General features: G+C 53.8%; 1 protein-coding gene across 3 annotated transcripts; it reads right to left on the bottom strand.

Moving 5' to 3' along the window:
* Nucleotides 1-5,392: 5,392 nt before the first annotated feature.
* On the bottom strand, nt 5,393-13,128 carry LOC122383825 (protein ABHD8-like). 3 transcript variants are annotated; one of them, XM_043370615.1, is made up of 10 exons: nt 12,977-13,128; nt 11,012-11,139; nt 10,685-10,877; nt 9,948-10,427; nt 9,410-9,490; nt 8,857-9,020; nt 8,178-8,342; nt 7,774-7,870; nt 7,209-7,322; nt 5,393-6,869 (listed from the first exon to the last, which is right to left on the bottom strand). In XM_043370615.1, the coding sequence occupies exons 2-10, from the start codon at nt 11,131-11,133 to the stop codon at nt 6,726-6,728; spliced, it is 1,560 nt and encodes a 519-aa protein (XP_043226550.1). In that variant the 5' UTR covers nt 11,134-11,139; nt 12,977-13,128; the 3' UTR covers nt 5,393-6,725. The 3 variants fall into 3 exon arrangements, with proteins under 3 accessions (XP_043226550.1, XP_043226551.1, XP_043226552.1); XM_043370616.1 differs by having other exon boundaries at nt 13,095-13,110; XM_043370617.1 differs by lacking the exon at nt 9,410-9,490 and having other exon boundaries at nt 12,977-13,115.
* Nucleotides 13,129-13,343: the final 215 nt, after the last annotated feature.

The raw sequence follows: 13,343 nt of genomic DNA, 5'->3' as shown, positions 1-13,343 counted from the left end.
TTTGCATTTAATGCAAACCTTTATATAGCAAGCATGCACCAATATGTGCATGCTTACTAATGCACACTATGGTGTGGTCCGACCTTTCTAACCCAGTCCCAGTGCATTTATGTGACACACATTGTCTCGTTCATTTCACCTTTTGGACTTTTTATATCATGAAACCCATGAAACCTGATTAGCCTGATCGACAGAAGCGTTCAAACTTTTTTATCTTTTTTGTGCCTACACTTAGGTATTCTAATTCCAGACTGACGTTCGACCTCGGTTGGGTGAGTTTTACATTCTTGTTCGGTGGGAGATTGATTTGAACTATTTAAACGGTCTTTGGACGGGCCGTTTCCAATCGGTAATGACCGTCCAGCGGGGGCTTCCCAACTCTTAGCGGTCACAGAGTAGGTACCTAGTGCCTCGGCCGGCATGGTCGGCGTGCCTATAGGCAGATAGTTAGGGCGGTATGTGTGTAGTTAGGTATGTGGGGAAGGAAAGTGACAGGCCGAAAGAAACGAACCGGCGCGGCGGTCAGATTCCCGGGCTGAAGTCCACAAACCAAACCGACAATGGATATGCCTGGACTCCCGGTCGGCTACGCTTCAGTCATGCTGCAGATCCTCCCGGCATTCTACGCTGCACTGAGTTAGTCGAACGCTCGGACGCGCCGCGTGCTCAACGGTCAGAGGTCAGTGACCAATGGTCAGCGGTCAGAATAGTCAGCAATCAGTGGTCAGAGATCGGCAGTCAGCGATCAGCGCTAAACGGTCAGTGGTCGGCGCTCAACGGTCAGCGGAGGGCGGTTAGCGTCCAGCAGTCAGCGCCCCCAGCGGCCACTCAGAGCCCGACTGTCGGCGCAGCGGCGTCAACCGGTGTGTGCAGTTGTGCACTCTCAGCGGGCGGCCGAGGTCACTGCCGGCCGGCCGGTCCGCCGGTTCGACGCCGCTCCGCCCGGAGCCGGTCCGAGCCCGGCGGACCGGCCGGGAGACCGGGCCGGTCGGTCGGCACACCGACCGCGCCTAATGGCCGTCTAATAGGCGCCACGGGCCGGCCGGCCGCCCCCGAACCCGCCCTGCAACACGGCCCGCGTGACCCACAGAGGTTTTTGTCCGCGGCGCCGCCGGGCAGTTTTTGTGGGAGGGAGGTGAGAGGGCCCGCGGTGAGAATGGCCTGTGACCTGACCGGAGGCGCTGTTTGTGTTGGAGAGAGCAGCGGGTGGGAGCCGCTAATGTCGCGTGTCGTGGTGTTTGTGTCCTCCCGTCAGGTGGGGCAGACCAGCGGCGGCATCAAAATATACAATCTGAATGGTGGCACAAACCGAGGAGACAAGCGACACTAGACCAGAGCGGATCGCATCCGTTCTCACCAACCGCTGGCCACCAGGAGTAGGTATGGCATGAGACCGCGGCATGTACGCACGTATGGAAGGCATATTCCGTTTTCGAAATAAAATAGAGCATCAAATATCAATCAATAATTACAGTTCGGTACATGGATATCAGTCATTAGTGTCATGTCCATTAATTAGCGGTCAGCCGAAACAATCGGCATCTGTCGGTTACCGACCGCAGCCCTGAGGACCACCTGCCGGCAACCAGTACTGCAGAGCCTGGATCTGACATGTTAGTGACCTGGCCCCGGCCGTGCGACGGCGGGGCGGGCCGGGTGCGGTCACAGCTGAGCTGACCGTGTCCGGGGTGTTACGCCTTTCTATGTTGGCCGATAGAGGGCGGGACGCATTGTGACCCTCCCCTCCCCACCCCGGTCTGACATGTTCCCCGTTGAGTTCCCGACCATCACTGGGTTTCGTCGAGACTCATGGCCGGCGGTGGTCGTAGCGGACGTTGTGTTCGGCTTATTCCCGGCGGTTGGCGGAGCGCTCGACACGCCCGGACTAGTGCAAGGAATGCCGGGCAGTGCCGGCCCGCCGTCAGTACCGGCGCTCTCGTGTTTCGGTTCGTGCCGAGCGGCCCGTGCGGCTGTGCCCGGTCAGCCATCACGTCCATCCGACCGGCGCCACCGAATGTTCCGGCTGCTGGCAGGGCGCAGCGGCGGTCTGGAGCAGGGAACGGAACGACTCCGAGCGGCGCCAGACGTGATCTTACACCCGATCCGGCGCCCTCAGTCTACGGGAACACGTTCGCGGCGTGCCTGGTGAGTGGGTACGATTGTTACAGCTCGTGACGAGCGGCGCCGACCGCAGAGGCTCGGTCAGCAGGCCGGGTGCCGCTCGAGACACAGCGAGCTCGTGGCCCGTGCCTGCGGTCTGTGCCGCCGCTGCGGCCCGCACCTGGCGGTGACAGCTGGGCGGCCGGCAGCTGCAGGGTCGGCAGCGCCACATCCGGCACCGGCGAGGTCGGCTCGGACACGTACAGACTCCGCCAGTGTCACCGCGTGTCCGCGGCGGCCGCCCGGCCGCGACACCTGGCACCGTTTTTATCGAGAGGCCCAAATTTGTCACTAGAGCAGAGCCGGACCTGGGAACAAAGAAGGATGTAATACTGTGAAGAGTCTTGGACTTAGCCATGTACGAGTATGTCCTTTGTTCACCACTGTTGAGACGTCCCACGTTGCCCTGTGCCCTGTGGTTACAAACCCGTCTATCCAGCCGCGTTACGCTCCACCGAGCTGGTTAACCTCTGTCTCTCTACCATTTGGGCCTCACAGTTCTCTGTCGATTTACCTCGTCCCTCCTCCTCTGTGGGTCCCTCGGTCCCCGTCTGTCCGCTGCAGATAGCGGTCCGTCGGCGGCGCGTCTGCCGCATTCCTGCTGCCGTCTCCGCCCCGCTCAGCGGCCGGGACCATCCCGCAGTGGCGACAGGCGGCGTCACGGCGCACGTGAGCCCGCCAGCCGGCCCCGGCCAGCTGCAGGAAATCTGCGCCTCCGAGCGGCTCTCAGGCAATCACGCAACGGACGGACCTCAGCGACCCGGCTTCGTCTGGGCACTGCACACCATCGCCCAGTTCCCTGACCGCCCTATCCGGCTCATCTGCAGCGCGCCGGCCGCCGCATCTGACCGGTGATGTGGCCGGTGAGCTCTGTCCTTTCCGTGTATCAGCAGGTTAACTCTGCTCCATCCTTGTATCGACCGTGTGAACTCTGCTCTATCCGTGAATCAACCGTGTGAACTTCATCCCGCACGCACATCAGCCGGGTGAACTACAAACCCGTCTGTGCTCCGGTCAGATGAGCTCCACTCCCCGGCACCCAGGACCGAGTCGGGCCGGCAACCAGCCATGCCGCTCGGTCCGGTCTCAGCACGCTGGGCCCGCCGGCACTCGGCAGAGGCAGACGACCCGACTGAGAGCCAGCCGCCCAGCTGCTCAGCATGCCTGCCACGCGGTCCTACCCGTCGGCCGGCCGGCGAACCGGGCGGGCCGGCCGCTCACTGCAGCCTGCAGTCCCACCGCCGCGCCGGCTTCCGGTGGACAGAGGTCAGCGGAGGGAGGGTCGGAGGGAGGTCCGTGTCTATCTGTGGACGTTATAGGGCGGCGCGGGGACAACAGGATGGGGTGAATACGGTTCAATGGAGGGCTGTAGGAGGGTGGAGGACGTCAATTGCGACAGCCCACTCTAATACGACAGGGAAATATAACGGCACAGAGCAGACAGAACTGACAACCTGTAAGGGAAACCGATAAAGTAGGACGGCCAAGACAGGCACCGAGATTGCAAAAGAGTACAGCAGAGGATGGACAGCCAGGAGTGACGTCCTACATTCTCGCAAGCTTCTCACGGACGCTCCTTAGTGACGCTCCCGACCCCGCTCCTTAGTGACACGGCTCTCCACCGTCGCCATTGAGGCGTGCAGTGTGCGCGTACGGGAGCCGGGACCATCACTCTCCCTCTGTGGGCGCGTGGGTGGGGTAGAGGGCGGGGGGGGGGGGGGGGGTGCAGAAGGGGTGAGTGGTGTGTGACGGGGGAGGGGGAGATAGAAACTCCCCGGGGGACACCGCCGACCGGCTGGCACCCTCCCGCGGCACGTGGCGGTCCAGTCCGGCCGGCCGCCGGCGCCAGGTGTCCTCCGGGCCGGCATGGACAAAGGCCGCTGCAGAACAGCCGTCACGGCAGCACGGCAGGAGCGGCAGCCCGGCCGCTCCTGGGAGCCGCGCGCACCGACAGTCTGCCGAGCGGGCGGTCGCGGCACGCGAGGGCGGGAACATGCCACCAGATACACTGGTAGCCCAGTGTCCTGAAGGTGAGCCCAGGTGAGTTAGCAATTAGCAAACCACGTTAACCAGCCAGAATTGTCCAGCAGGTCGCCCCGTTCAGCTCTCAGCAGTCGGAGAGGACAGCCCGGGTCGGCACGCCAATGAGGCGTCACTGATGACAGGTGACGTCCGACCGGGCGGGCCAGGCCACTCAAACCACAGCCGTTTTGGGGATCGTGTCTCTCTGCAGCACACACACGGCGCGGCACCGACGGTGGTCAGCGGTCAAATGCAGAGCCACCGCTGCCGGCAGCGGGGCTGACCGCTGCCGCCGCAAACCGCAGAGCCGTGCAGCCCGCGCCGCGCCGGCCGACCGCAGACCGCAGTCTTACGCCGCGGGCTGCCCTGACGCCGGCAGTGTGACCGGGCGGCTTTAACACAGACAACGGACAAACTGACCCTGCCGATCGGGCTCCACGGCAAGCCCGAGGCAGACGGCCGTATGCGGTACACGCATCTCGTCTCAGTCACTGATGAGCGACTAGAGCCGATCGGCGGTACCCACGCCGGCCATCACCCTACAGCCTACGCCTGTTAGACACCGCCCTCACGTATACCCCCTGCTAAGAAGAAGTGCCCATTACGATGAGAGCAAGGGAACGTCACAGCACTCTCACAGATTGTTTGATATTCATGGAGAAAACCAAGACTGGCACCAGAAGACCAGACTGGCACGCGACAGGCTAAGCGAACCAGACAAGCGACCGAGATGTACCGAGATCTAGGAGTCATACACTAGCAAACATAGTTTTTGTGAATAACACTGTGATTGCAGAATGCTATCAGCCGGTTTGTCTCAGAATAACGAGGAATGTTATCAGTGGTATGCTCCGGATACTCGCTCCGTCAAGGATAATCAACGGGATCAACTGCAATGGAATGAATATAACAACTAAACTATGCGGAAAATACATCAGGATAGTTCAGATAGCATCAGGTCTATGAGAATGCCGCTCATTTTACATCATATATGTATCGTAAACCCAGTTTGTTCAGCTTCGGGAAACATGTCACAAAACCGCAAACCTAATGGCAGTGAGACAGATAATCACCTCATAACGAACGAGGAAACGAACACGTGTCAGGAATGTATGACGAGAAGATAGGCACCAACAGCGCTGGACTCGACGGAAAACACCGAGACAAAACGGCTAGACTTTCCTCTAAATCGAACATCAAAACAAACAGCTATGAAATAGACGGTATATTGAAGTCTTTGAGCACAGTATCATGCCTCGTCATCAGATCTTACCATTATTGGGGCAACAGGTGCGATAAGTAACGTGTGCGTTCGGATAAAACAGATTGGGGCACGCCCACCGCAATACTGTGTGTTATGCCAGTGGGGATGCATAACAGAGCCTTCAAGACATGCTCCGTGGAAATCACACAGAGGAATAAACGATTTGTAAGTTTCGCAACGGGACCGCTCATAGATTGAGCCATATAAAACAGCGGACGTACCCGAATACCACCTCTACACTACAATCTCAGCAGTTCGTTCGATATGAACGGCACCAGAGAGCAGCAAACCACCGGTGCTGTGGCGGATGCTGCGGACATTGTGCCACGTGCTATATGTAAAACAGTCGATCCCTGCCTAACGTCCTCCGATTCCTAATCACTGACCATCTCCAACAAAACGCATACTGTCTTCGCGCAAGAACTCGGCAATCAACGACCCCCTCCCCCTATCTCACAACACTGGCAGGTGGTCTAAAACACATACCAGGGGCCTCAATCTGCGGGGACACAACCAAGACCTCGGAAAAGGGCACCACTCAGGCCTCAGGGAATAAACCCCAGGGCGGAGGGGAAGGGGCATAACCCAGCCCATGGGAGACACCCGCAGCAGGACGGCATAAAGGTAACCAGCGCCACAGACAGCGAGATAAGGCACCAAATATTACCACGATAAACTAAGACACCAATCAACATTGTACCGAGCTGTTAGTCGCTAAAATGTCGGCACGGGTGGACAGAATAGTGCGCACGAAACGCGCACCGATAAAATACTTGGCATAAGTTATTGGCTTCAACGGTGCAACAACTGTGCATGGAAACAGGCTAAATCTGTCATTATCTCTTGTTAAAGCACAAAGGTGGCCTATTTATCGGCGATATTTTATCACCGTAGTAAAAATAGCCGCATTGCCAAGTACTAACGAGATACAATAGGGGCCCAGCCACCCAGGTAAGAGCACTTGGGCAAATCTCTCGATCGTAGCACAATGTACGTTTGTGCTACCGGAAACAGATCTTCCATCAGATCAACAATGTAAAAGAGAGCGACGAGCGTCCGCGTCGCGCGTCGTTGTTCGATAAAATCACAGAAGTTCGGCAACGGCAGCCTCCTCGGGCTGGTGCGTGCGCCGCATTATCAAATGGAATGGCGAACTTGCATAGATCACAGTCGGTGTAGAACGGTAGGGCGGTAACCGCGGGAGGTTACCGTGTGGAAGACGAGTGTTCCGCCGTGGAGCGCTGCCCGCGGACGGTGCTGCCACCTGTCGGCGGCGTGTTCAACTGGCAGTTACGGGCTGCTGCGTCTGGTGGAGCCACCGGTCGAGGAACTGGCGTATGAGCCGACTCGTCTCGTCGGGCGCCTCCAGCATCACCATGTGTCCGGCGTTCGGTATCGACTCCAGGAACGCCCGCGGGATCGCCTGGGGGGGGGGGGGGTAAATACAGCCGCTCAGACTGGCACACACGGCGGGAACGAGCGCCAAAAGTCTGCCAACGGATGCCATCGATGCAATTCGCAGATACGCACAATGCACACGAAACAATCACGAGACAGGCTCTAAGCCCAACGTCAAGGCATAGTCTCTCTGAATCAATACTCAGGTTCCAATGACGCATCGAACCGCCACTGTCCATCCAATAACCAGTCTAATAACAGCCAATCTGTTCCTCTTCCTACATTGCTAAATAATCCCATTATTGAGCACCGTCCTAATATGACCCACGATACTCAGGCTCCTCATCGACCACATTGATCTCACCTTTTCCATGTCGCACATTTCGACCAGCGAGACGAACTTGTCCTTCATGCCGTGTATCAGCAGAGTGGGCAGCGTGATCTGCTTGTGGTAGCCGAGGTCTCCCTCCGGCCAGACCTGGCGAGCGGGCGGAACGGGGATGTCACGCTCATGAATGACGGGTCAGTGACACTATCACGGGTTCGTGTGATAGACACGAATCACAAATCCGTGACGGACAACCGTGTCACGAATCCCAGTCACCGCGACTGACGCTATCACGATCTAATGTGACTCACTGTTGTTACATATCGGAGATTATGTAACGGCGCACAGCCGCCCCGCTTCTAGCTGCTCGAGTTAGTGGAACAGACAGACAGGTCACAGGTAGCCTGAAAGCTGGAGCGGACGGCGGACGCTTTCCTGACCCCCCCCCCCTCCATGGTGTGACTGAGGACGCTCACCTGACCCCGCATGGTGTGACTGGACCTGACCCCGCGTGCCTCGTAGTGTGACTGAATGCTCACCTGGCCGCGCATGGTGTGACTGAACGCTCACCTGACCCCCCATGGTTTGACTAGACGCTCACCTGACCGCGCATGGTGTGACTGAGGACGTACGAAGGCACGTCGAATCCCTTCTCCACCTCGATCAGCTTTCCCCGCGGCGTGTAGAACATCTCACGGCTGCCGGACAAGGAGAGAAACGTCAGTGGTGTGATATAGAGCTAGAACAATTTTAGATGGCACGGTGAACGCCATAACTCATCCCAGGAAACCGCTTAGATTTGCGAAACGTTGGCACTAGGCACACCATGAATTGTACAAAAAGTAGACTAAAATAATTATTGAAAACATATTGAATTAAGAAATATCGGTATTCACACTCATGATTACCCAGTTTCGAATAAGAGAGAAATACTATATAACGACTTGACGTTACACGGTTACGACGTTACAAACGCCACCCCAGCGTGTTGAGCCTGTGACTGACGTTTTGAACCCGCAGATGAGGAGCGGTTTGAGGCAGGACAGCACCCAGACGGGCAGCGAGAAGACGTCCGAGGGCGCGGCCAGCGGCGTCGGGCCGCCGCACGAGATCAGCACCAGCAGCACCACGTTCAGGTACTCGCGAGCCAGCACCGAGGCGAACGACGAGCTGAAGAGGAGGGAGGGGCAGTCAGAGGACGGCAACATGTTCTGGTACTCGCGAGCGAGCACCGAAACAAATGACGAGCTGGGTTGTAGATATTAGGGTCAGTCAGTTAGTGGGCTGGAGCGGGGCAGGCCCGGGACAGAATACAGAGCGCACATCTCGTCAACAGCCGGCTACCATTAAGATACAAAACACATTAACAGTGTATAACTGTAAAATGCAAGACCTTATATCTGACTTGACTTTGAACACAACTTTTAGAAAAATTGCATAACGCAACATACAATCAGTGACCATCAAAAATCCTCACTCAGAAACGCAACCAATAGAACTTAGCTGCCCTACGAGTACTTTTCATCATAACTACCAATAACAAACAGTCGGGTCAACTGCTGAAGGGAGTTGGACACCGCTCCCCCTTACACCAGTACCGTCCTCACTCTCCGTCCGCCGATCCCGAAAACTATCCGGTACGGAGTGGCGGACGGGGCGCGGGCCGAGCTCCCGTCGCACTCACCCGTACGAGTGTCCGATGACGACGACGCGCCGCCGGCTGGTGGCGTACTTTTTGAACACGGACCGGACGTGCTCCAGCAGCCACTGGAAGCTGTAGTGACGCGGCGAGCTGGGCGCCGAGGAGAACCCGTGGCCCAGCAGGTCCGGCGCCACGCACTCGTAACCCTGGAGGGAAATGGACGTAAGATATATGTATTTCTGGCGGAAGAACTCGGAATGTATCGCTGGTGGGTGAAGCAGATTACTCCTCCTCCAGTTGAGGAAAACTGAGACTCGAGTCTTTAAGTAACGTGAAAAAAACAACAAGCGCACAATGAAGGAATGACTGGGTAAATTAACTTGAAAAACACTACAAATATCGGCCTTCCAGCGCATAATCATAGCATAAGGAAAAGAAGAAAATATCGGCTAGGCAGATAACACATAAGCCCATGCACCAAAATAAAACGGTGAAAGAATAACATCATTAACTCATCAACTTCCAAAGCTCTCCAGTTGCGATGCAACAACTCACAGGTTTGGAAAATTATTTGATCTGCCATGGGACAACTCACCAGTTTGGAGAAGTATTTGATCTGCGAGGTCCAGACGTCGGCCGACCCACCCACGCCGTGCAGGAAGAAAAGCAGCGGAGTCTGACAGCGCGGAAAACGACACGTGGGGCGGTGAACATCAGCGGACGGAGCAGACAACCAGGGCACCGGGCGAACACAACACAGGCCACAACACAGCCGAACACAGCACATAGACCGTGCGCAAATGTAGGATCAAACACGGCGAACAGTGCAGCCACGAATCAAGTAATTTAGAAATCGTCGGAGCTGTCGCATCCCATTGGCAAAGTATGACATTGACACTGACAAAAAAAGACGGCAGAAATAAAATATCAAGGCGGGAAACGAGAGAGAGTAGGCAAGCATCAAAGCAGAAGCGGGCTGAGACGACCAAACACTATTTATGTATGTATCCTCCAAAGGCAGTCACGGGAACGGGAAAGCAACATCCAGCCTCACTCTTCCGTAGCCATTTCAAACGACGCGACATTGGACTGGGCCCAGTGGCAGGGCCCCGTGTTTCCGGTCGGCCGTTTACCTTTTGGTCGGCGGCGGTTGTTTTTGGCTGGTGTGTGTGCGGCTGCGGCTGGTGAGTCTGTGACGGCGGCGGCGGCACGGGCTGGGTGTGGGACGGCGGCGGCGTGTCGCGCTCGTCGTCCGTCTCCGTCTCGTCCGTGGTGGCGTCCGGCAGCCGCACCGCCGCCGCCGCGTCGGCCGGGTCGTCGGCGCTCGGCTCGTAGGCCGGGTTGGCGCGCCCGTCGGCGGCGTCCTCCTCTCGCTGCTCGTCGTCGGGCCGCTCGGTGAGCGGGTGCGGCGGCCCGGGCGGCGGCGCCGGGCCGCTCGAGTAGTCCACCGCCTCGTCCACCAGGTCGTCCAGCAGCTGGCGCACGGACGTCTCGGCCAGCGAGACCGGCGCGCTCATGGACGTCTTGCGCGCGCGGCCGGCCGCGTCCGCCGGACCGAACGTGTTGGTGGAGGTCTTCCGCCGCGGTGCACCACTGGCAGAGATGTGAGGACCCTGACGGGAAAAAGTCACCGTAATACAAGCAAATGCTTTGTTTAACACATGTAAGTCAGATGGATTGTGTGGAAAACGCGTAGCCAAGGCAAATGAATGTGCGTAACAGATCTCACCTGATACTTCCTGAGAATGAGAAAAACAAACAAACAAACAAACAAACAAACAAACAAACAAACAAACAAATAAATAAACAAACAAATAATGTGGTTTAGTTGAGACACACAACAAACAAAACGTGCAGACACACGGCGTACCTGCCAGTGGTTGAACCAGAAGTCGCTGGTGGGCACGTCATTGTCCTGCTGCGCCCTCAGCGCGTCCGGCTCGTCCTGGCCGGGCACCTGGTAGGGCAGCACGTGCAGCACGCGCAGCCGGCCGCGCGGCGACACCTCCACAAACTCCTGGTTCGGAGACTTCACCGGGGACGGCGCTACTCGGTGGTTACGCCTGCGGGACCAAGAACGAAACACGACTAAGCAAAATCGACCAAACCACTCTGTTCCATAGAGATTCACCGACAATAGGTTTGCCTTGATAATCACTGGACTTATCTCAGCAGAATAAATATGCTTCTATCTCACCTGAGGCAGGGACAGCAGAGATCCACGGCCATGGTGCAGCCGCGCGACACCCGGCCGCGGGCGTTCTCCAGGCCCTCACACAGGTCATCGTACAGACTGTTTGTCTGGTGGTGGCCGCTCATCGGAGCCTGCCAGCAGGGCTACAGTCAGACCTGACCTGATACAGCCAGCAGCTGACAATATCAGGCTGCTCAAAAGGGCCTGCCAACAGAGCCATAGAGGTGCACAATTATTTATTTATTTATTTATTCGATGTCATGGAACAACAGGCGAATTGACGCCCAGTAACAGTCCATAGCAGCCATGAATCATGATGTAGTCAACTGCAGCCACCAATGGCGATGGTTCCCTACATTTGCCCATACATGGTCAATTGGTCACTGACCATATAAATATATCTCATCTGCTGCACCCTCCCTGATTTTTAAATTGTGAAAAGTTAATGTCCAGTGCAATTATTGTATGATACAAAGTGGCAGAGCATAGCTGATTCTGGGGACAGATTTTATAAATTTTATTTTAAAAAGCTATTTAGAGCATACAAAACCTTGAGATATGGTACGCTATTTTATAATCATATAACAGACAGCTAATTGTAGAAACCTACAAAAAACAATGTTCAGCCAATTTGGGCAAATGCTATAAATCTAAGCACCAGCACTAAGAACAAGTCTTCTTGCTAGAATGAGAAAACATGCAGATAATGAAGTGCATAGAAAGTGACCATGAGCTGTCAGTGAATGTGTTGCCAAAGGATTTATAAAGATGAATTAAAATACATTGATATTGGTTTGAAATGCACTTTCCTGATGTCCTTGTTAAACCCTGATGTGCTTGTTGTTATGTTTGTCATAACCATTTTGGTTATGACAAAAATAAAATCAGTTGAGTATTTTCTTGTATTACTTATTGCCTTATGTATGTTGAGTACCTATATACTTCTACAATGTTAACAACCATAACATATATGAGTAAAAATAAAAACATGTTTAAGATTTACTCTCACTCCTGTTGCTCAATACCAGCTCAATACACCCCATGGGGGTCTTTGATCAGTATCCATAAACCAAAATCAAATTCTTACCAAAGGTGAACAAACACAGACACATTCAGTCTGTTTCAGCATCACCAGTCAAAATTGTTTACTAATGACCTCTTCCAGTTTTACTGGAAATGCTCAAATCAATATGCAATCTGGAGATTTCTATTGATTGAGGTCTGGTACACAAACAAAATGATATTTTATTTTCAAAATTAAATTTGTTTACAATTTAAACAAAATGCATTTCAAAATGTATTACAATGTGATTTTATTCAGATCTGAATCCAAAAATTAACTGTCAAAAGTCCATTGTTAATTGTTTACATTTGTAATCGGATGCATGACAAAAGTGATATCAAATACATGAAGCACAAAAGTTGCACACAAAGCTTCCTATAGAAATATGATGCTCAAAAAGCATTAAATTGATCAAAATGAAGCACAAAGAACATCAAAACCTTAAAACTAATAAAACCAAGCTTTGCTGCAAGAAAATTAGGCACCAACCTAGCCTACCATATGCAATCATGTGATGCTGTAGTTAATATTGCAAAATAATAATTAATGCCTGGGGAATTATAACGCATCATATCAAGAAAAAACATGTGATATAACTTGTTCTTTTCTAGGATTTAGTCATCATACATCCAGTTCTCTAGCTCGATTTGTCATTCGGCACAATATTGATATGGTGTGGCTTCTTTTTAATTTGGAGCCTGGGGTGCAACACTGCAACAGGCAATTTTCCCCTGTTTGAGGGATGTATGACATAAAACAAATTAACTCCATGAAGCAAAGTAAGTGAAAGAAAGCATCAAATAGAAATATGAGGCTCAAAAAGCATCTGAAATCAAAATATAACGCACAAAACATCAAAGCTGCAGCACTCTTCAAAAAACGAAGTTTCGCTGCAATAGAATTACCTTAAGAAATCGGCAACGCCGTAGTTTATGTTGCAAAGTAATAATAAATGTCCAACGAGATAAAATGCATCAATATCCAGCAAAACATGCGAGAAATGACATAACCTCCTTCCGAGACCTCAAGCAAGCCTGTGTTGACTAATTACATTTGTGGATGGATCACATATGTCGCAGGAAGGCCACAAACGAGCGGGCACAGAGCTTCCAAATCCAATAAGGAACCAAGACTATAGGTAATTCCTTTACATCTGTTCTTCACGGTTACTCTTCAACATGTAAAAATGTTCAGCATCGCGCACGCTGCAAAATCATTATTTTTATGCTATTATAGTCGATAACTAAATATTCGTCGCAGGTAAATGATAAA

The sequence above is a fragment of the Amphibalanus amphitrite genome, unplaced genomic scaffold (assembly GCF_019059575.1).
Source record: "Amphibalanus amphitrite isolate SeventyFive unplaced genomic scaffold, NRLGWU_Aamphi_draft 000174F_arrow, whole genome shotgun sequence".
In the NCBI taxonomy this organism is placed as follows: Eukaryota; Metazoa; Arthropoda; class Thecostraca; order Balanomorpha; family Balanidae; genus Amphibalanus; species Amphibalanus amphitrite.
The sequence above is the reverse complement of the archived record's forward strand: the minus strand, read 5'-3'. Positions and strand labels throughout refer to the sequence as shown.